The sequence below is a fragment of the Geotrypetes seraphini genome, chromosome 6 (genome assembly GCF_902459505.1).
Source record: "Geotrypetes seraphini chromosome 6, aGeoSer1.1, whole genome shotgun sequence".
Classification (NCBI taxonomy): Eukaryota; Metazoa; Chordata; class Amphibia; order Gymnophiona; family Dermophiidae; genus Geotrypetes; species Geotrypetes seraphini.
Genome location: NC_047089.1, coordinates 87,676,638 through 87,699,516, shown reverse-complemented (window position 1 = coordinate 87,699,516; position 22,879 = coordinate 87,676,638). Strand labels below are relative to the sequence as shown.

The window sequence follows — 22,879 nt, the reverse complement described above, 5'->3', positions numbered from 1 at the left end:
TTCCTCTGCCGCGTCTCTGATGATGTCATCAGAGACGCCGGCAAAGGAAATCAGAGCAGCATCTTTAGTGTGATGGGGCTGCTGCTGGAGCCGGGAGGTTTGTGCGTCTCATGGTGGGAGGGTCAATGGGGGTTTGTGTGCGCCGGGAAAGGGTGCACGGGGGGAAGGGGGCGACGACGGTGGTGAACTTACAGTGAGGGAGGGAGGGAGTAGAAGCGCACATGCGCATTCTTGCCGGCGGGGCCCTACAGCTCATGGAAAACGGAACACGCAGGTAAGAGTGCGCATGCGCGCTTAGGGTTTTATTATATTAGATTACAATTTTGCATTAGGTAAAACTCTTTACAGTATATAAATCTTTCCTTTTGGCTAAGTCTTAATAATAATATTGTATTTTATATCTAAAGAGACATATGATCAAGAAACTGTTTTATTTTACTTTTATGATTTTGATAAACATACCGAGGGCCTCAAAATAGTACCTGGTGGGCTGCGACTTTGAGACCACTGGAAAGTGGCGCATGTTACGCTGATCTTCAAAAAAGGTTCGAGGGGAGACCCGTGAAACTACAGACCAGTGAGTCTGATCTCGGTACCAGGAAAGATGGTAGAGGTGCTAATAAAGGATCGCATCATTGAACACCTTGACGGACACGATCTGATGAGGACCAGCCAGCACGGTTTCAGCAAAGGAAGATCTTGTTTGACGAACTTGCTGCACTTCTTTGAGGGAGTAAACAGGCAGATAGACAAAGGCGATCCGGTTGACATTGTATATCTGGACTTTCAGAAGGTGTTTGACAAGGTTCTGCATGAACGAGTTCTTCAGAAAACTGCGAGCCATGGAATCGAGGGTGAAATACTCACGTGGATTAAAAACTGGCTGGAGCATAGGAAACAGAGAGTGGGGGGTAAATGGACAATATTTGGACTGGAAGAGCGTCACCTGTGGGGTGCCGCAAGGCTCGGTGCTTGGACCTGTGCTCTTCAACATCTTTATAAACGATCTGGACATAGGTACGACGAGCGAGGTGATTAAATATGCGGACAATACGAAGTTATTCAGAGTAGTGAAGAAGCAGGGGGATTGCGAAGATCTGCAACGCAACATAATCAGGCTTGAGGAAAGGGCATCGACATGGCAGATGAGGTTCAACGTGGACAAGTGTAAAATGATGCATGTCGGTAACAAAAATCTCATGCACGAATACAGGATGTCTGGGGCGGTACTTGGAAAAACCTCTCAGGAAAGAGACTTGGGAGTTCTGATTGACAAGTCGATGAAGCCGGTTAAGGGGTTGGAAGAGCTGCCGTATAGCGAAAGATTAGAGAAACTGGGCCTCTTCTCCCTCAAACAGAGGAGACTGAGAGGGGACATGATCGAAACATTCAAGGTACTAAAGGGGATAGACTTAGTAGATAAGGACAGGTTGTTCACCCTCTCCAAGGTTAAGAGAACAAGAGGGCACTCTCTAAAGTTGAAAGAGGATAGATTCCGTACAAATGTAAGAAAGTTCTTCACCCAGAGAATGGTAGAAGACTGGAACGCTCTTCCAGAGTCTGTCATAAAGGAAAACACCCTCCAGGGATTCAAGGCAAAGTTAGACAAGTTCCTACTAAATATGGGCGTACGCTGGTAGGGCTAGTCTCAGTTAGGGCACTGGTCTTTGACCAGAGGGCCACCGTGTGAGCGGACTGCTGGGCATGATGGACCACTGGTCTGACCCAGCAGCGGCAACTCTTTATGTTCTTATGTTATCATCACCTATTGTACTAGAAGAACCATTATCTCTAGATAGTGGCATTTTTCTGTCAATCAATTTGAAAGAAGAGGGAATGTAGGGGTAAACTCCTGCACATAGATTTTACACAGAGCTGAATACATCTTCTGCAAGCAGGGAGGACCTTTGGCCTACATCTGCTCCTTAATCGGTCTAATATGTGGCTCACTGAGCTAATGCAACTTGGACTTGAAATTGCATCATAACCATCTTGCTAGAGCCTGCATTGAGAAAGCAAGATGACCCCCAGCCACGGTGGTGCCTGAACTCTCCGTTGCTATCAGCAAGGAGCTGAGGTTGCTGGAATTCCCCCTCAGGTGACGTTAAGGAGATATTTCGAGAGATGCGCAGGTCAAGAGGTCTGAACAGGAAGGATATAATACTTCATCTTCTAAGATAAACCTTGAGACCAAAGGGTACAAAGGTACATTCCTGGAGGTCCCAAGAGGCTTGTCTGCACTACTCTATGGCTAGCCTGCTCTATGGTTGTGCTATTCTATGGCACAGAGATTTGTTACTGAGGCCTATGACTTGAGTCAGAACTTGTCTGTTCCTCGAGTCTGATGCCAGAGGCGTGAATCAGAGGGGAGCCCAGGAGCTCTGGGCGCCTGAGAGAAACCTCTCCTACACTGAATGTGCTAGGCATCATTCCAGGAGTTGGGCATTGTTCCAACCCTCTTGCTACTTGATACATCTCTCCAACACTGATTGTGCCAGGCTTTGCTCCAGAAGCCAAACAACGCCTGAGGGAAACCTCTCATGCACTAACAGGTCATATCAACTTTTGTGTGTTCTAGGATGATAGGACAGGAGGCAGGTTTTCACAGCCTACAGGGAGCCATGTGTTTACTCCCTTAGTGATTTATGCAATAGTGGGTCATTGTGTATTTTCTAAGTATTCTAGCTTGTCTAGTGCCTAAGTCTCACATCTACATTGTACTATCAGACCACTGTAGCTGTCACTTGTAGGAATAAAATATCTTAATTTTCTAGCCTGGTTCACTGTTTGTCAGGTACTCTAATGTCCAGGGGTCTAGGGCTTGGATCTATTTGGAGGAACATAGGTAGATCCTAATCATATTCCAGAGTGCTAACCGAACGTATATCCATGTTCCCCCTTGCTGATAATCCACTTACAGGGTGCAAGTTCCCCCAGTTCTTCCCTGCCACTGTATCTTAAAGCTTTATGTGCAAGCATTAGCTCTAAGGATGAGAGGTTAGCTACTACTACTAGTATTAATTATTTCTTTTTTTTTTTTTTTTTTTCTATGTATACCTTTTTTTATTTTTTTAAATATCGGAATGCCTTGTATAAGCACTGGCTGCTAATAACACACACACCTAACCTGTAAAACACAAAAGTGGTAAATCAAAAACAGATAATTTTTTTTCCAAGGCTGACATTAATTTGTGTGCAAGTGTGTGTGTGCAGAACTTTAATTTCACCTGCACAGCTTGCACAACTGAAATGAGCCTTCAAAATTGTTGCTTCCTTTCAAGATGCCATGCCTCTGGGGCAGTTCTCGTACAGTAGCACACAGCTGCGACTTGGGCACGCACTTGGCTGTCAGTTTCTCCTGCACGGGTTTTCTTTTTTAGTTCAATAAATTTTATTCAGTATTTTAAAAAATACAAGGAGCAATTCAAATACATAAAAGTAGTATAACATTTTGCATTAATATACAGTTAATTATAAAGGCCCATATTATTAAGTATTAGTATTAATATTATTTCTATAAAATTAATTATTTCTATAGCGCTACCAGATGCACGAAGCGCTGCACAGAGTCACAAAGAGTAAAAAAACTGTCCCTGCTTGAAACAGCTTACAATCTAAACAGGCAAGACAGACAAACAGGATGTCATGGATACAGTTAATTCAGCCTGACATATCTGTTAGACCAGTGGTCTCAAACTCAAATCTTTTGCAGGGCCACATTTTGGATTTGTAGGTACTTGGAGGGCCGCAGAAAAAATAGTTAATGTCTTTTTAAAGAAATGACAATTTTGTATGAGGTAAAACTCTTTATACTTTATAAATCTTCCCACCCACCCCCACCGAAGGCCTGCATGTTTCCCCCTTCTTTGCAGTGTCCTCCAGCTTCCCCTCTGGCCTCCCAGGCTTAGCTTCAGCTAATTACCGCAGCCTGCAGAGAGGATCGCTAGTGCTGTAGTGTTCCTTGCAGGCTGCCATCAGCCTCCGCAGCATGTTCACTCTGCCGCGGTCCCATCCCTCCTCTGACTTCAGGGGCAGGATCGCAGCAGAGGGAACGTGCTGCTGAGAATGACTGCAGCCTGCAAGGATCACTACAGCACCGGCAATCCTCTCTTCAGGCTGCAGTAATTAGCTGAAGGTAAGAGCAGAAAGCCAGGGGGGAAGCCAGAGGATGCTGCAAAGAGCGGGCCGAAAAATAGTACCTGGCGGGCCACATGTGGCTCCCGGGCCATGAGTTTGAGACCACTGTGTTAGACTGTCAGCATAATAGAACTAATTAGTAACAAATTATAATAGTTGTAGAAATGTGGACACCAGTCTGCTGAGACCTGAACTGAGGCCACTAGTTTATTTCACAAAGGTTACTCTTTGAAGTCTCTATTGACTTGAGATGTATCTGAGCCAGTGAATTACAAGTGGAACTTTCTGTAACTCTTATCAGTTCCCTTAAGCTATCTAGTCTTCTTCCACCACCTTGTCAATGGCAGTAAAAATCTCCAGTGAGACTTGCTGAAGCCACATTTATATTTAAGTCTCCTTTCATGACTCATCTTTTAGATACAGATCATAAATTACACGAGTTGAAAGTCATGAAACATAAAAATCTTATTTTGACATCTACAAATGATGTAAAAATATTTGCTACTTCAGAGAACACTCTTCTCTTGTGACTTTGATTATTACAATTTCAACTGAGACAGATATAATCTTAAAATTATAATTTAGATATCAAAAGCAGCAATTTCTTCAACACCAAATTGATTTATTTTCAGAAGTAGCTAGTGACTCAGAAAAGAAGGAACCAATTTTTACTATTGAGACCAAGAGCTCTACAAATAGGTGCTCATTTTTTTTAAATTTCCTTGTGAATGTACTGTACATACAATTTGATATGACAAGAGTTAAGCACGTCTTTTTGAGTCATTTCAATTATCAAGGGTTTTGAATGAAAAATCCTCAAAAACTGTCTGACATGGTTCCTACTAATTCTTACCTAGATTGATAATCAAGGTCTGCATTAATTATATGCCATTTTCATTTTTCTTTATGATAAAAATATTTCTTGTATTTTCTCTTAATTCTCTCTGCTTCCCTTATATTCATGGGCTTTAACAATAGAGATTAACATATAATTTTTTGAATCTTATTTTTTTTTAGCAATTCTGTTATTTATTTCAAGTGTTCACCTTGCATTATTATTATTGAAAATGCAAACAAAAAACAAAAAATAATTTGCTACTAGCCCATGAAAGGAACCACAGAACACTGCAGGTGCTGTTTCCTTCTAAAACCATTTTTACCTTGCAGATTGGACAGGACATGAATCCAAAAGTTATCCTTGGACCAAGCCACCTATTCTCTAAAACTCGTCGGCAGCACTGAAGGTGAAACACGTGGCTACAATCCAGCTGTAAAGAAATAATATAGTTAATAACTGTAGAAGGTTTACATTTATTTAATAACATATTAAGGCTTCTGAGTTTCTATGGCTTCTCAAAGGTAAAGTGTTACGAGGCATATGAAAGCCTGTGGATTGATTACTCAGTGTGAAAAATAACCATTATTTTTCAAAATGTTTTTAGCTTCAATAAGCAGTATGTGCATCACATCTACCACTGGTTAGCAAAAAGATTGTCCAAAATCTATCAAGTTGCAATCACAAGAGACATGATTCAATGTTTCCCATGAGTGGGATGCAATCATATAGGGCTATAACCTTTTTAGAAAAGATGACTGAAAGGATGGAGGAGTGGCACACTATGTGAAAACCAATATTAAAGCAGCTGAAATACAAGGGTTCTGTGGAATGGAGGAATCGTTATGGATCATCATGACGAGAGATGGAACCTCTATACATACAGGGATAATCTATAGGCCTTTGACACAGAGAAACTGGACAAACAGCTGGTTGCAGATATCTAAAAACTGAGTCTGAAAGGGGAGGTGCTGATACTAGGAGATTTCAACATTCCTGATGCAGATGGAACGTTCCAATTGCAGAATTGGAAAGAAGCAAAGAGATTGTGGATGTTCTTCAAAGCGCTCTGCTCAGACAAATGGTGATGGAACCTACTGGACTTGGTGCTCACAAAAGGAGAATATATATCTAATATCCAGGTGGGTGCCCACCTTGGTAGCAGTAATCATCATATGGTATGGTTTGATGTAAGAGCTAAAGTGAACCATTGGCACCCTAAATTCAAAGTCCTGAATTTCAGGAATGCTTGGTTCAGTAAAATCAGAGCATTCCTAAAAAAAGAACTGATGGACTAGGAGGATGTAAGAAAAGTGGAAAGACTGTGGTCCAAGCTGAAAGGAGCTATAAAAATGGCAGTTAAACGCTATGTATGGAAAGTTAATAAAAATAAGAAGAAAAGGAAACTGTTAATGTTCTCTAAACAAGTGGCTGAAAAAATAAAGGCAAAAGAGACATTCAAGAAATACAAAGGAACTCGAGAAGAGAAACACAGAAAAAAAAATACTGAATAAAACTCAAAGAAGTGAAGAGAGAAATACAATTGGTGAAAGCACAGGCAGAAGAAAAAATGGCTAGATTATGTAAAAAGAGGAGACAAGACTTTTTTCAGATATAATGGAGGGATGCTGAGAACTACTATGTGGAAAGTGATGAGGAAAAAGCGGATATGCTAAACAAATAATTCTGTTCTGGGTTCTCAGAAGAAAAGTCTGGAGAAGGATTTGGTTGGCCGACAAAGGTATATATGGGAATGGAGTAGATAATCACACTGTTCATGGAAGGAAGTATTTATGAATTACTAGGAAAATTAACAGTGGACCAAGCCATGGGACCGGATAAGATCTATCCTAGGGTATTGAGGGAACTTGGAGAAGTTCTTGTGGGACTTCTTACATATTTGTTTAATAAATCCTTGGAGATGACAGAATTTCCATGGGACTGGAGAAGAATGAATGTGGTCCTTCACAAAAGTGGTAACAGAAGAAGTAAGAAACTGCAGGCCGGTAAATCTCATTTAGGTGGTTGGAAAAATAATGGTAACTCTGCTGAAAGAAAGAATAGTAAACTACCTGGAATCAAATGGGTTAAGATCTAAGACAATGTGGTTTCACCAAGGGAAAATTGTGACAAACGAATCTGATTTCCTTGATTGGGTGACCAGAGAATTAGATAAAGGCACTAAATTTCACCATGCCTTTGACATGGCTCCTCATAGAAGGCTCATCAACAAACTTAGCGGGCTGAAGTTAGGACCCAAGGTGATGACTTGGATTAGAACTTGGTTGACTGACAGATGACAGAGAGTGGTAGTGAATGGAACCTGCTTGAAGGAAAGAAAGGTGAGTAGTGGTGTGCCTCAGAAATCGGTACTGGGGCCCGTTCTGTTCAATATATTTGTGAGTGAAGCGAAACTAGACCACCAACTCTCCAATTTACTGATCATGACGCCAGACTACAAAACTTTCAGAAAAGAAATAAAAACCCTGCTATTCAAGAAATCCATCAAGACAAACTATCACCGCAGGAAGCATTTCAATCCCCTGAAGCAACCCGCTCTACTCTGTAACACTTCTGGAAATGTCCAGATAACCTCTTATGTAATCTGCCTTGAACCGCAAGGTAAAGGTGGAATAAAGGTCACTAATGTAATGTAATATTTCTGAAGCATTAAAAGGAAAAGTGTGTCTCTCTGCAGATGACAAGAAGATCTGCAATAAAGTGGACACCTCCGAGGGAATAGAAAACATGAGACGAGATCTGAAAATGTTAGAAGAATGGTATAATGTTTGGTAGTCAAAATTTAATGCAAAGAAGTGCAAAATGATGCACTTGTGTAGTAAAAATTCAAAGGAACTGTATATTCTAGGGAGTGAAAAGCTGATATGCACAGACTGGGAGAGAGACCTTAGTGGACCTCATGGCTATGAAACAATGTGACAAAGCAGTGGCCGTCGCCAGAAGGATGCTGGGCTGCATAGAGAGAGGAATTATCAGCAGAAAAAGGGAGATACTAGTGTCCTTGTATAAGTCACTGATGAGGCCTCACTTGGAATATTGTATTCAGTTCTTGAGGCCATATCTTGCTAAGGATGTGAGAAGACTTGAAGCAGTCCAGAAGAAGGCAATGAAAATGATATCTGGAGTTGAGAGACATATGAGAAGAGGCTTGAATACTTGAATATATATACCTTAGAGGAAAGAAGTTATAGAGGAGATATGATACAGACATTTAAATACAAACAAACAAATCTTTTCCAGAAATGGAGAAGCGCTAAAACTAGAGGACATAATATGAGGTTGCGAGGTAGTAAGATTTAGGAGTAATGTCAGGAAATACTTTTTCATAGTGGTGGGTGCCTGGAATGCCTTCTCTCTAGAGGAGGTGGAGGAAATGCATGGGATAGACCAGCGCTTCCCAAAGTGTGAGCCGCGGCTCTCTGGGCAGACCCCATCTGGAATACTGTGTACAATTCTGGAGGCCGCATTATCAAAAAGATGTGCGGAGAGTTGAGTCGGTTCAGCGAATGGCCACCAGGATGGTCTCAGGTCTCAAGGATCTCCTGTATGAGGAACGACTGGGTAAGTTGCAGCTGTACTCACTCGAGGAACGCAGAGAGAGGGGAGACATGATTGAGACGTTCAAATATGTCACAGGCTGTATCGAGGTGGAAGAGGATCTCTTTTTCCTTAAAGGACCCACGGCAACAAGAGGGCATCCGTTGAAAATCAGGGGTGGGAAATTTCATGGCGACACCAGAAAATATTTCTTCACCAAAAGAGTGGTTGATCGCTGGAATAATCTTCCACAACAGGTAATTGAGGCCAGCAGCATGCCAGATTTTAAGAAAAGAAGGGATTGGCATGTGGGATCTCTTCATGGAGGTAGTTAGGGGGTGAGCCATTAGTGTGGGCAGACTAGATGGGCCGTGGCCCTTTTCTGCCGTCATGTTCTGTTTCTATGACTGACATACAGGGAAGCCACAGATTATTCTTATATTAGACATCTTTTACAACCTTAAGAAATTAAAAAGTAAATAGAAATAAAAATACTACAACCGAATCTTCAGGTTATTCGTTAGTTACTGTTTCGATATTTATTGCCGGTAAAACAGTTTGCTTTCTGTTATCGTGTGAATGTAATTACCGTGGGGGAGACACTATGGGACTCATAATCGAAACAGAAATACGTCTAAAATCCCGCCCAAATCGGCACTTAGATGACCTTAAAGACAGGTCGTTCAAGTGCCGATAATCGATATGGTTTTAGACGTATCTAAAACCAGCTTAGGCTTTTTCAGTGCCACTGTACACCCAGAGTTGAAAGAGGTGTTTTAGGAGGAGTGGTGAGGGCAGGATTTGGGCGGGACGTGGGCTGACCTAGACTTAGTCGAACTGTAAGTATAACTGAAAGTTTAACGAGACTGCCTAGACGAACCTATGCGTAGTGATTTAGGCGATCTAAAACCAGGTCTAAGTGGCCAGAAGATATTCAAAGTGACCAGATAACCACTGCAGACAAAGCACATACCCCTACACACTCCCCCAGTGATCACTGACCCCCCCTACACTGACTTAAAAATCGGAATAAAAACATACAAACTTGCCTCTAGAACATCAGCACCTGGCACAGGAAAGCATAGTAGAGCTGCACAAAGGTGACTTAAGTAGTCTGGAGGGTGGGCTAGTGAACCATAGAGAGGACCCAGGCCCATAATACACCCTAACCACTGCATTCATGATGGAAAAATGTGAGTCCACCAAACCCCCCAAAACCCTATTGTACTGGCATATAGGTGGCACCTGTAGCCATAAGGGCTATTGGGGTTGTAGACAGGTTGGTACAATATGTTTTGGGGGTGTTTTGGGGGGCTCACCATGACCTGCAAGGGAGTTGTGGTGAGATGTTTATGTGGCACCCTTTTTGTTAAGTTCACAGCAGTGCCCTGTAAGGTGCCTCACTACTCTGTTGCAATGTCTGGTTTGCCAGTCCATCACTTTGCTGGCCCCTCCCACATCCAAAAGGTTTTTTTCTAGGCATTTTTGACTTGGACAAATTTTTGGACGAGAATGGGGTATAAAGATAGATGACTTAGCGGTCTTGCCAATCAAACAGATGGACGTACAAGTAGATGATTCTCAAAAAAAAAATATATATTTTGGACTTATTTTTTGAGAATGGATTTTGGACATGTTTGACTTTGGGTGATTAGCGACGTAGGCCCAAAATGGACTTAGACATATTTTTTGATTATGCCCCTCCACGTGTATGATTAGTGCACATGACTAGTGGCTTTGCGCATGGCTATTGACCTCTATTTGAATGTAAGTAATCAGTGGATTGTTGGAGCAAACTCAGCTGTTATACTCGTATTTATCAAACTTTACTGGTAAAATAATAATTCTAACGTATTTTACTCGTATATTATCATTTAGTAAGTGTCTTTTTGTGTAAGTGTCAAGTTCTGATCAACATAATTTTTAAAATTTGTTGTTTCAGAACTCTAAAAATGAACAAATTTTTATTGAATTTTAATAAGCATACGACAGCACAAAATGAAAAGCATGAACGACAAATGAGTAGAGGGTGTGCAAAAAAGAGAAAAATATTGTAAATATGACGATAGTTATTTGGACTTTTGTTTCACATCAGCAAATGTTAATGGAGAAAAAAAGACCACAATATGCAGTATGTTTGAAAATTATAGTGCCAGACTGTATGCTTCTAAGAAAACTGAAGCGTCATTTAGAAACTAATCATTCACACTCGATTACTAAAACTCGCAACTTCTTTACCAGAAAATTAAAAGAATTAAAGGACAGCAAGATACATTTTCTCGGCATTTGTCAATTCCAAACAATGCTCTGCATTTGTCAATACCAAACAATGCTCTGTTAGCCTCATACAAGATTGCATATATTTATTTAAAAATTTTTTATACCACCAGAAACTCACGGCGTCTTTTACAAAGCCGCACTAGCAGTCCCGAAGCCCATAGAAATTTAAAGGGCTTCGGGACTGTTGCTGCGTGGCTTTGTAAAAGAGGCCATCAGTGGTTTATAAAATTAACATACATAAAATATGATATAAAACACAAATAAAATAAACAAAAACTCAATATCAACATACATATAGCTATAACACCAAATGTCACCCATGGCGATACTATCAGTAAAACTCTATGGCAATAGGCAACATAGAAACATACATAGAAACTGACGGCAGAAAAGGGCCACGGCCCATCTAGTCTGCCCACACTAATAACCCACCCCTACCTTCCTCTATGAAGAGAACCCACGTGCCAATCCCATTTTGTCTTAAAATCTGGCATGCTGCTGGCCTCAATTACCTGTAGCAGAAGATTGTTCCAGTGATCAACCACCCTTTTGGTGAAGAAATATTTTCTGGTATCTCCATGAAATTTCCCACCCCTGAGTTTCAATGGATGCCTTCTTGTTGCTGTGGGACCCTTGAGAAAGAAGATATCTTCCTCCACTTCAATACGGCCCGTGACGTATTTGAATGTCTCTATCATGTCTCCCCTCTCTCTGCATTCCTCGAGTGAGTATAGCTGCAGTTTATTCAGCCATTCCTCATACGGGAGATCCCTGAGTCCCGAGGCCATCCGGGTGGCCATACGCTGAACCGACTCAACTCTCAGCACATCTTTGTGGTAATGTGGCCTCCAGAATTGTACACAGTATTCCAGATGTGGTCTCACCATGGATCTGTACAACGGCATTATGGCCTTGGGCTTAAGGCTGACAAAACTTCTACGGATACAGCCGATGATTTGTCTAGCCTTGGACGAAGCTTTCTCCACTTGGTTGGCCGTCTTCATGTCTTCACTAATGATTACCCCCAAGTCCCGTTCTGCTACAGTCCTTGCTAGGGTCTCACCATCAAGGGTGTAAGACCTGCATGGATTTCTGCTGCCATGGTGCATGACCTTGCATTTTTTGGCATTGAAACTTAGTTGCCAGGTCCTGGACCAATGCTCCAGCAGGAGTAGGTCATGTGTCATATTGTCGGGCACTGAGCTTTTATTAAGCACTGTGCTTTTGTCTGTTGTGCTCACGTCTACTTTATTGCATAATTTGGCGTCATCGGCGAATAATGTAATTTTACCTCGAAGCCCTTTAGCCAAATCCCTAACGAAGATGTTGAATAGGATCGGTCCCAGGACCGAGCCCTGCGGCACACCGCTGATCACCTCTGCTGTTTTGGAGGGGGTGCCATTCACCATCACCCTCTGAAGCCTACCACTAAGCCAATCCTTAACCCATTGAGTCAATGTGTCCCCTAATCCCATCGAACTCATCTTGCTCAACAACCTTCGGTGTGGGACGCTATCAAATGCCTTGCTGAAGTCAAAATACACGACATCTAGGGACTCTCCGATATCCAGTTTCCTTGTTACCCAGTCGAAGAAGCAGATCAGATTGGATTGGCAGGACATACCCTTAGTAAACCCATGTTGATGCGGATCCCATAGGTTCTCCTCGTTCAGGATCGTATCCAATTGGCGTTTGATTAAGCCATGTCAGAAATAAGCATCAACAAATAATTTTGTCTTAAGTAATTTCTTAAAAGCCAAATGCTCAACATATAACCTTATTTGGACAAATAACTTATTCCACAGGGACATTCCTGCAGATGCTAAGATAGATTTGCTAAGTGTAAAAAACCCCATTCCATTGCAGAACAACTGATTCTACCTGATGCTATAGATATGGTGAACATTATGATCGGCAAATCTGCGGGGAAAGTACTTCAAATGTACCTTCATCTAATAATACTATCAGTAAGAGAATTCAACATATGTCAGAAGACCTTAATGACCAAATGATTGAAAAACTAAAAGAAAGGGAATTTGGCTTGCAGTTGGATGAGACCATGGATAATAATAAGGATGCACATTTGATTTGTTATGTATGTTTTGTAGATGGAAATGCCATTGTGAAAGAACTTTTTTGTAAAAACAAAATAACTGCAAGTGCAAAGGATCAGGACTTGTTTGAGATCCTAAAAATATTTATGAATGAAAATAATTTAGAGTGGACAAAGTGTATCGGGGTCTGTACAGATGGTGGCTGTTCAATGTCAGGCTGTTATGGAGGATTACAAGCACTTATTCAAAAGAAAGCTCCAGCTGTAATGTGGACCAATTGCATAATACTTAGAGAAGAACTCACATCAAAGCATTTGCATTTGAGTTCTACATTGAATTTGTCTGAGGCAAAGGTCAAAGCTGGTCCTTAGTAAAAGGACCCCATAGATTTTTAAAATATAATTCTGTATTCCTTAAGTGCTATCTGCATTTGAACAGAAGAAAATAATATGCATTGAGTCAGCATATAGTTTTATAAAGCAATTATTTGCTACAAAACATCTATAGATACCCTACATATTTCATCTTAATGCCAAATTTAGATTCTCCCAGTAATAGCCCACTCCTTGGAATTTGCAGTAACCAGCATTGCCTTCCTCTGCCCTCCCCTTCCATGATGGTCAGATTTCTCTTCATAACTCTTTTCACAGTTATGGCTCTTGGGTTAAGTGGGGCTTTGAGTATGCACAGGTCCCACACTGGCCCAGTGTCATAACCATGAGAAAAGGTAAGAACGGAGATCCAGTTATTCCCGGAGGGTGATGGTAGTGGGGGGAGGGGGAAGGGTATGTGTGTGTACTGTGGGGGTGGGGCAGGGTGGAGGAGAAAAATGCTGCCTCCATTAATAGCCCACCCTAGACTCCAGTTAACCCACTGTTTCTAATAATAGCCTAGGTGTTTATTAGAAACAATACAGTACATTATGATCTGCATAACTTGCTTTCCTGTAATGCCACCAAGTGCCCTGTATTTGTTATAAAACATTATATGGTCTTATACCAAGTTACCTTTTAGATCATTTTGAACTAGTAGAAAACAGATGTTTTTCACAAAACATAACCTTTTTTCCCCTCAATAAAAGGTTGTGTATACAAAAGATTTCTTAATAGAACCGTATCCTTTCAGGCAGGACTTTGGAACAAATGTTTTAGTGGTTTGATCTTAAATTCTTCTTACCAGTCCTTTAGAAGATCGTTAAAAACTTATCTGTTTGATAAATATGTATAATCTAGAAAAGTTAATAATTTCTTAATGTTATATTTTATATATGATGTACTGTGTTTCGTGGTGTAAATTCACTGTGTTTTTACAGTTCTTACCTCTTACTGTAAACTGCACTGAACCTTGAGGCATTGCGGTATATAAATAAATTTATTATTATTCTGGAACGTTCCAGAGGTTGGGAGAAGGAAGGTTCCTCTGTTAAGATTGTGACAAATTACCTGTCCAAGACTGTTCACTTTATATATTTTTTGAATATTGTTTATGTAAAGACATAGTAATTCTATATAGGAGTGCTTATTTTTAGGTGCCAGGACACATCTATTTGGAGCCTATTACATAGTAGAATGCTAAAATAACAAGTTAAATATATGCTTACTATTCTGAGCATGAGCACTTATACCAAACATAGAATTGATGTGAATGCTTGCAACTAGATTGTAAAAGAATACATGTAAATCATAGCATTCTATAATTTACATGCATAATTGTATGCTCTGTCCAAACTTCCCCCCAGTGAATGCCCACCTGTATAACTGGAATATAGTCATTTATTCCCTTAAGGAAAAAAAAAAAAAAAGACAAACCTGAATTGCTGGTGCTGCAGAAAGTGCTTCAGTGAAACAGATCATACACATGTCATCTGCATCCTGCTTAAGACTTGTAGCACTTTTTTCACAGCCATGCAGACAAGGCAAACAGCGCTCTTCATTTTTTACACCACCACACGGATGACCGCAACAATGGGTCTTGCTACAAGCTATTCTGGAGTATTCCTTTTGATAAGAAAGTAACAATTGATATACAAATCAAATTTAAGAGCCTAACTAAAAATCATATATAGCAATTATGCAGCCATCCATAGTGACTTGTTGGCTAATATATGCCCCCTTTTATCAAGGTTTTTTTTTTATCGCAGACTGCTGTGGTAAAAGCTCTGATGCTCATAGGAATTCTATAAGTGTTGGATATTTTACCACAATGGTCTGTGATAAAAACCCCTTACGCAGCTTGATAATAGGGATCATAATACTCTGTGATTCAATGACTTATTGACTTGAAGTATACTATATGCCTCCTTATTGAGGATTAAAAAGATCCAATAAGGAAGCACAATTAGTCAATAGGTTCTTGCAGGGGGACTCCCTCCAGCCTCCTCTATGATACTAACTGCGTGCCTGTCGTGGCGGCGTTTTTGAATTTTTTCTCCCTGGTTGGCAACGGGTCCCTGAGGAAGGGACACTTCAAATCCTAGAAACTGGGCTTGGTAGGACCTGATCATGTGGTTATTCTGGAACAAATACCACCTCGTCTGACTGCAAAGCAACCAGATAAAGTTCTAAGCTAAATGCTGAGTATTTTTCTGGGGATGGCTGGGGGGTTCTTGTAGCGGGACTCTCTGCCTTATTTGAGCACACATAAGTGAATATTTTTTTATTTTAAAAATTTCTATACCGCTTAAACTAAACGGTTTACATAATTTATATACATAATTTTAAAACAAAAACATGATAAAGTAAACATACAAACAAACCTCACAAATCATGACTACAAAATGATACTGTAGCTTTGCATAATAAAGATCATGAATAGTTCATCAACTCTGTCAGAGAGAAAAATTATTGGCTAGAGAAAATAATCTACAAATAACTGTGTCTTAAGTAATTTTCTAAACATGCCCCTTTCTCGACAATTTCGTATCTGACCCACCAGGGAGTTCCATATGTTAACTTCTGCACAACAAAAAGTCATTTTAGCAATCTCAACAAGCTTTGGATTCACAGTCGTCTTCAGTAAAGCTAAATTCTCCGAGCGCAATGATCTTTTTGGTGTATAGCCAAGTATATTATTTTTAATATTCTTTATTCATTTTGAAAACTTACAGCAAGCGTACAGGAATATATCATTAGTAACAACAATAACACTTGTAATTCTCATATAATTCTACAAACATAAAAATTATATCCCGTCCCACCCACCTTCTTTCAAATATTATAATCAATTATATCATAAATATAATATAAACATAATTTAGTGAAATTTCCAGAAAAACTCCCTCCTACCCCCCAATGTGTACATATATTCATCCAAGGAAAATGATGTTTACTCCTTACAATATCGTTCCAATGGCTCCCAGATGGAAGTATATTATTTTTAAACAATTCTGTTTATTTGATTACTCACTGATTTATTTGAGCACACGTGACGTGTCCAGTGATGGTGTGCAGGTGAAGCGGGTGTTTACCCACATCCCAGTTGTGTCATGCGTTGGAGAATTTTCTCCCTTCGCTGACCCTTCACACTGAGGACACGTCGCTTTCACAAATTATTCCTATTATTTAGTTAATTTTAGTTTGTGTGCGCAGGAGTCCCCCTGCAAGAACCTATTGACTAATTCTGCTTCCTTATTGGATCTTTTTAAGCATCAATAACAGTTTTCTTTGGAGTTCGTTTCGGATTTTGTCCTTGAGGAAGCACAACCCAGTTTGCCTTATATGATTAAAGGAGGCTGATTGCAAAAATCAACCCCCTCTTTTACTAAGGTGCGCTATGCTTTTTAGCGCGTGCTAAATGCTAACGCGTGCATGTTATCCTATGGACACGTTAGTGGTTAGTGCAAGCTAAATCTGCGCTAAAACGCTTAGTGCGCCTTTGTAAAAGAGGGCCCAAGTCTTTTACCAGGGAGAAAAATGATTTCTAAAATACTGACAGACATTTCTCTAGAGATTCATTACTTTAGATCAAAGGTTGGCTCCTGGATACAAGCCTTTATGGGGTGTCCTCATGCAGTTCAGACGGTGTGTCACTGGATCACAGGTGTATGGGAGAGATCTTAGATTTAAGAAATTCCACAGATTACAATAAGTATGAAATGTAATTTGTAGAAATGTGTATTATTTTGGACTGTATCATCTAATCTAAACAAATATTACCTTTCAAGTATAAGCAGCAGTCAATTTCCATATTTTTATATTTATTTAAAAAAATATTTATTTTGTTTATGCAGAAATAAACCATACTGACCCCCTAAGGTGCATTAGACGTTTTAGCTCACGCTAAACGTTAACATGTCCATTATATTCTATGGACGTATTAGCACGTGTTAGCATTTAGCGTGCGCTAAAACAGCTAACGCACCTTAGTAAAAGAGAGGGTGAGTAACATTTATAACAAAACACAGGATCATTATATAAGATATTTGGTAATCTCCTATCTCATGCCTGATGAATATATAGTTTCACTTGTTTCCTATGCATTATGAAATTAGTGATTTATCATAATTATCCATTTTCTACCCAAGTGTATTGACAATGCATTTCAAATATGAGGAACTACAATTAAAAGTACTGGTTTTTTTTTAACTGTTGTTGTTTTTTTTTAGTCAATAATCTATACTAGCACCTTTTTCCCAGCTTCATTCATGATAACCTCCCCCCCTTTCCCACTTGCAGGCCCTCCTCGGACATACCTTAAAAGACCTAGTGGTATAAGTGGCCTCTTTGGGACATGGCGATCCCCAGTTGCTCCAGCCTATGCTGGCTTCACAATCAAAATGGCTGCTGTGACCTCCAGAGGGAAGATGCAGCAGAGAAATCAACATGGACTGGAGCAATTGGGTGATTGCCCCTGCCCTAAAGAGACTACTAGAACATCAGGGTTTTTAAGGTAGGGATGGAGGGGGGAGAGGGGATGGAGCTTCAGTTTATACCATGCATACAGGCACCTTTTCTCTTAGAAAAAAAGCAAAGTTACTCACCTGTAGCAGGTGTTCTCCGAGGATAGCAGGCAAATTTTCTCACATGTGGGTGACACCCTCCATGAAACCCGGTATGGACAGTAAAAGGTATACTGTCACTTTAAATTCTAAGAACTGCCTATAATGCATGCATGCTGGTGCCTTCCCACCCATTAGCTCACGGGACCCACAGTTCAATAAAGTAGCTAAGAAGCCAACAAGGAGAGGTAGGTGGGTTGTGAGAATGTAAGCCTGCTGTACTTGGAGAACATCTGCTACAGGTGAGTAACTTTGCTTTCTCCAAGGACAAGCAGGCATTACATTCTCACATGTGGGACTCCCAAGCTGCTAGGATCATTCCTCCAGGAAGAAGGTTATAAGTAACAAACATGAGCCTGGCAAAACTCATTGACTTGGAGGGATAGTTGGCATCTAGGAAGAGAACAAATTTTGTAAAACTGCTTGCCCAAACTGACGATTTCTTCTAGAATGATTCTCTAAGCAGTAATGGGAAGTAAAGGTGTGAATTGAGGATGATGTGGCTGCTTTATAAATGTCCTCAATGGGTTTAGAGCAGGAATCTTAAAGTCTCTCCTTGAGGACCGCAATCTAGTCGGGTTTTCAGGACTTCCCCAATGAATATGCATTGAAAGCAGTGCATGCACATAGATCTCATGCATATTCATTGGGGAAATCCTGAAAACCCGACTGGATTGCGGCCCTCAAGGAGGGACTTTGAGACCCCTGGTTTAGAATAAAGATGGGCTATTGTGACATGGCCTTCAAGTGTCAGTCCAGCTCGAGTATATACATAGGAGATGCAGTCTGCTAACCAAATACAGATTGGTCTGTTGGGGTCAAATAATACAAAGAGTTGAGTGGAAAGCCTCAGGAGACTTCATTAATATGGAGAGGATAACACTGAGGTCCAAGGCAATGGCAGGAGGCTTGGTATGGTAAAGGCCTTTCCCAAATCTGGAAACTAAAGGATGCACAGATAATGGTCTCTTTTCTAACAGTGAATGGAAAACACTGATAGCACTTAGATGGACTCACACTGAGGTAGTCTATAGTCAAGAGTTGGAAAGGTGAAGAAAGTATACCAAAACTGGACAAGATGGATTAAAGCTTGAAGATCAGTTTTGAGCCTTTGATTGATATTCCAAAAAGATATTCTTTGTCATGAGAATTTAGATTTCCCAACATAAAGGAACTACTTCTCAGAAAAAATGTCAATAAACAGAAAAGGGAAAATAGGTTAAACATTTGTTTTAAAAGGAAAAATGAACTCAATATCATCTGCTTAACTTAAAATCAACTCTCACAACAGGCCATAAAGAGGCAACAAAGAAATATGCATTGCAGATAAAACAGAGGCCTGAGAAACTCCAGCATTTAAAACAATTCATTCAGAACCATCATTAACCCCCCCTCCTTTACAAAGCCACGCTAGTGTTTTTAGCGCCAGCAGAAAGTAACAGCTCCGATGTTCATAAAATTCCTATGAGCGTCTGGGCTCTTACAATGGTGGTCAGCGCTAAAAATGCTAGCACAGCTTTGTAAAGGAGGGGGTAAACTACCTGTGAACCACCAGAGAAAAAAAAATCCAAAGACACAAACAGTATATCATTGTCTAAACCTAGCATTAATAAATGAAAAAGTAAATGTATGTCTAAACTGGATGGTATCAAAAGTCTTCACACTGTGATAAAAAACAAAACAACAAAAATTCAACATGGAGAATTCATCTGAAAACTCTCATTACTGAATATATATCATAAATTGAATAAGCTTTCCTACAGGAGAAGTTTAGGGACCAAGAAATAGTTTTCTGCAAGCCTTAAATCTAAAGAAATAGGACTAGAAGTACTAATAAAGCTGCACAGAGCAACATGGAAAGAAGGAAAAATGCCAATGAATGGAAGGAAATCACTTTAGTCCTATATTTCAAGGATAAAGGAAATGATGTGCCATACAGCAATTTGCTTACAGTGTATATAACAGGTGTTCTCTGCAAACATCAGTATATGGGATCACAGAACAGTGCAATCTGCAGAGGTTTCAAGACTTCTGTTAGCTCAAATTATAGCTCTGAGCAGGGGAACAAAAGCTATGAAAGGTAAGAAGAAGGGTTTTCGTGATTGGTGAACCACCATTATTGGAGATCAATTAAAGAAAAACACATGGAACTCTCTAGTTAATGTGGTTTTCAACAAAAAGGAGGGACAAGGGGGAAAAAAAAACCCTGTCACCTAAGGTATAATGTTATATTGCAAGTCAGGCTCACATGGGTCCAGGGAATGAAGGCAGTATTCATCATCAGAATAAGATCCTTATCCATGTGCTATGACATTGCAGGAGGTTTGAACAAAGCCTCATATTGAGACAATATAAATAGGGTCTCCTTTTACTTGCTGGCAATGGGCCATCCTGACCCATCTTGATGTAACTGACCAAATTTAAAGCAGAAAGACTGGCTGCTGTAAAAAATGAGTCTTTCCATCATGGTTCACATGCAGTCTAGCAGAGTGGAGTGGTAGCAATTTTATGGGGAAATTCTATAACCAGCACCTAAATTTAGGCGTCGGTAGGTACCCTGCCAATGGTCAGAAATGGCAGGGTTGAAGCGCCTACCGATGTTTAAATAAAAGGCGGCTAAAATGGCCACTGGAATTGCAGCTAGTAAGCCACGGAACACCAAAGTAGGCGTGGCCAACCCATGAAGTGGCATTAGGCGATCTAAAGCAGCTACCCAGCCGTGAATCATGCTAAGATAGGTGGCTGAAATGTAGGCCTGGGAAACCCTGGCCTACATTTCAGTTGCCTTTCTTTGCCTAGACCATAGCAGACAATCGCGGAAGGAAAATTCCCCCCTCTCCCTCAGCTGAGTGTGGGGGTGTTTGGGGAGGGTGCCAGCAGGAGGGTTTAGGAATCTCTCCTGCTGGGGGTGTTAATGGGGTTGGTGGCAGGAGGGTTTGGGCATCCTTCCTGCAGGGGATGTGCCAGCAGGAGGGATTGGGCATCCCTTCTGCTGGGGATGTTTGCAGTGGGGTTCGGGGATTCCCTGCCACGGCCACTCTCAACTGATCATGGCAGGGGAATTCCTCCTCCCCCATTAGCTGAGTGGCAGGGACTTCCCAAAGCTGTGATTCTGTAACTGGCGCCCAAGTTTGGGAGCTGGTTATAGAATCGCAGCTTTGGGGAGTCCCTGCCACTCAACTGATGGGGGAGGGAGGAATCCCCCTGCCGCTCTCGGCTGCTGCAGTCTAGTGGCAAAGGTAAGCATCTGAAATGTAGGCCTGAGTTTTCTGGGCCTACGTTTCAGCTGCCTATCTTGGTGCAATTCTCTAACCGGTGCCTTGCAATGATTGACAGGGGACTGGCGGCCACTTTTAAAGCGGCCACTGACTTAGGCGCCGATTACAGAATCCGGCCCTTAATTTTCAACAGACTGGTTCAGATTGGTCAGTACTGATTTCTTTGTATATTGTTTATATTTCTTTGTACCCTGAACCCTGAACTTTATTGACAAAACTGATGATACATGCTTAAATAAATACAAAATAATTATAAAGGGATCACTATGCTTGTATTGAAATCGCTCCATGCAATGTTTGATTTCATCAATCTACGGTAAATGACTTGTTTATTTATTTGGAAATTGAGAAAGTATTTTCTGATTTATGAAGGTTGCAATTATGTGTGCAAAATGGTAATACTCATAAAACCAGTACTAACCTACAGAGCAGAGTGTGACTATGAAAATGAAGGACAAGAATTGACATGACAGAAAAGAAGCTTGAGGGTGACACAAAAGTGACAAAATGAGAATCACAGAACAAAAGAAGAACATAAGAACTGCCATACTGGGACAGACTGATGCTACTGAGATCACAGAAAAGTAAGGAAAAGGAGTATTAATGCAAAGAAAAGGTAAACTTGTGTCAGCAGGAAAGTAGTGGAAACACAGACAGTAGGGGAAAGACCAAAACACAGATGGACCAAACTAGTCACCTGAACACTGAGGTCTGTAGTGCAAATGAGAGAGCTGCCTTTGACTGGGCTGCCTGAAGGGAGATAGCAAGGACTAGAGACTCCACATCATTTAAAAATAAATAAAACAACAAAACAAAAAAAAAGGTACTAGATGCTCCAAAATCTACAAAAAGCATACTATTTAGAACATTTTATAATACAGGATTAATAAATACAACCTGTTTTAAAACGCAATTAACTCTTCTTGAGTATTTGGTGAATATACTGGCAGCAAAATCTAGGACTAATGCCTCTATTTTGAAAGCATTTCTATGTGCAAATAGCAGCATTTACACTTGTACACTGAATGCATGTGTAAATAGTATTTAGAAAGCTACTCCATTCAGAGATTTCAGTGGTAGGAGTGTGATTTAGGTAAAAAGTTCCATATCTACCATTTTACAAAGAAAATACACATCTATGGGGGAAAATATCCCAGTAGAGAGTTCTGTAGTAGTTCAGAGGCTTGTACAGATTTTCAAAAAAGTGATTTTTTTTTTTTCGCATGGGCTTTACACAAAGGATTAAGAAAGTCATTCTTAATCCCTTTTGATCATTTCCACATCCAAAAAAGAAATCGACTTAAAATTGTGGCATCACTATTTAATTGGCAGCACTTAAATGCGTGTGTTCATAAAATGGGGCAGCTTCACATGGAAGCAATACCACTGCCATGTGGAAACTACTGTTAATGCTGTTCATTTCAACCATGGGGAGGTGCAGGCAGGTCCCGCAATGACTGAATTTAAAGTTTACTGCCACTGCTGCTGGTTCAGGAAAGCAGCAGCGGCAGAGTAGAGCAGGAGGTTTTGGACCCGGTGTGCTGGATGTGTACCCCCTTAGAGCATGCACCCAGGGTGGGCTGCCCCTCTTGCCCCCTCCCCCTTGGTATGCCACTGCATGCTTGTAAATGCTTTGCTGCAAATATTTTAGAAAAGTTCTACCAGCACAACTGAACCTACAAATCTCAGTTCTGATCTCTGCGTTCTATGTAAAATGGGACTTTTTGTTTCCTGAAGACAG

General features: G+C 40.6%; 1 protein-coding gene across 9 annotated transcripts in view; it reads right to left on the bottom strand.

The window, feature by feature from the left end:
* Positions 1 to 22,879, bottom strand: part of MYCBP2 (MYC binding protein 2) — a 977,923-nt gene that overhangs the window by 22,536 nt on the left and 932,508 nt on the right. For all 9 annotated transcript variants that reach the window (XM_033949399.1, XM_033949405.1, XM_033949401.1 and 6 more), the window contains 2 exons: positions 14,673 to 14,861; positions 5,298 to 5,405 (listed from right to left, as the gene is read on the bottom strand). In XM_033949399.1, coding sequence (XP_033805290.1) covers positions 5,298 to 5,405; positions 14,673 to 14,861 — 297 coding nt within the window. The remainder of the gene's footprint in view (positions 1 to 5,297; positions 5,406 to 14,672; positions 14,862 to 22,879) is intronic.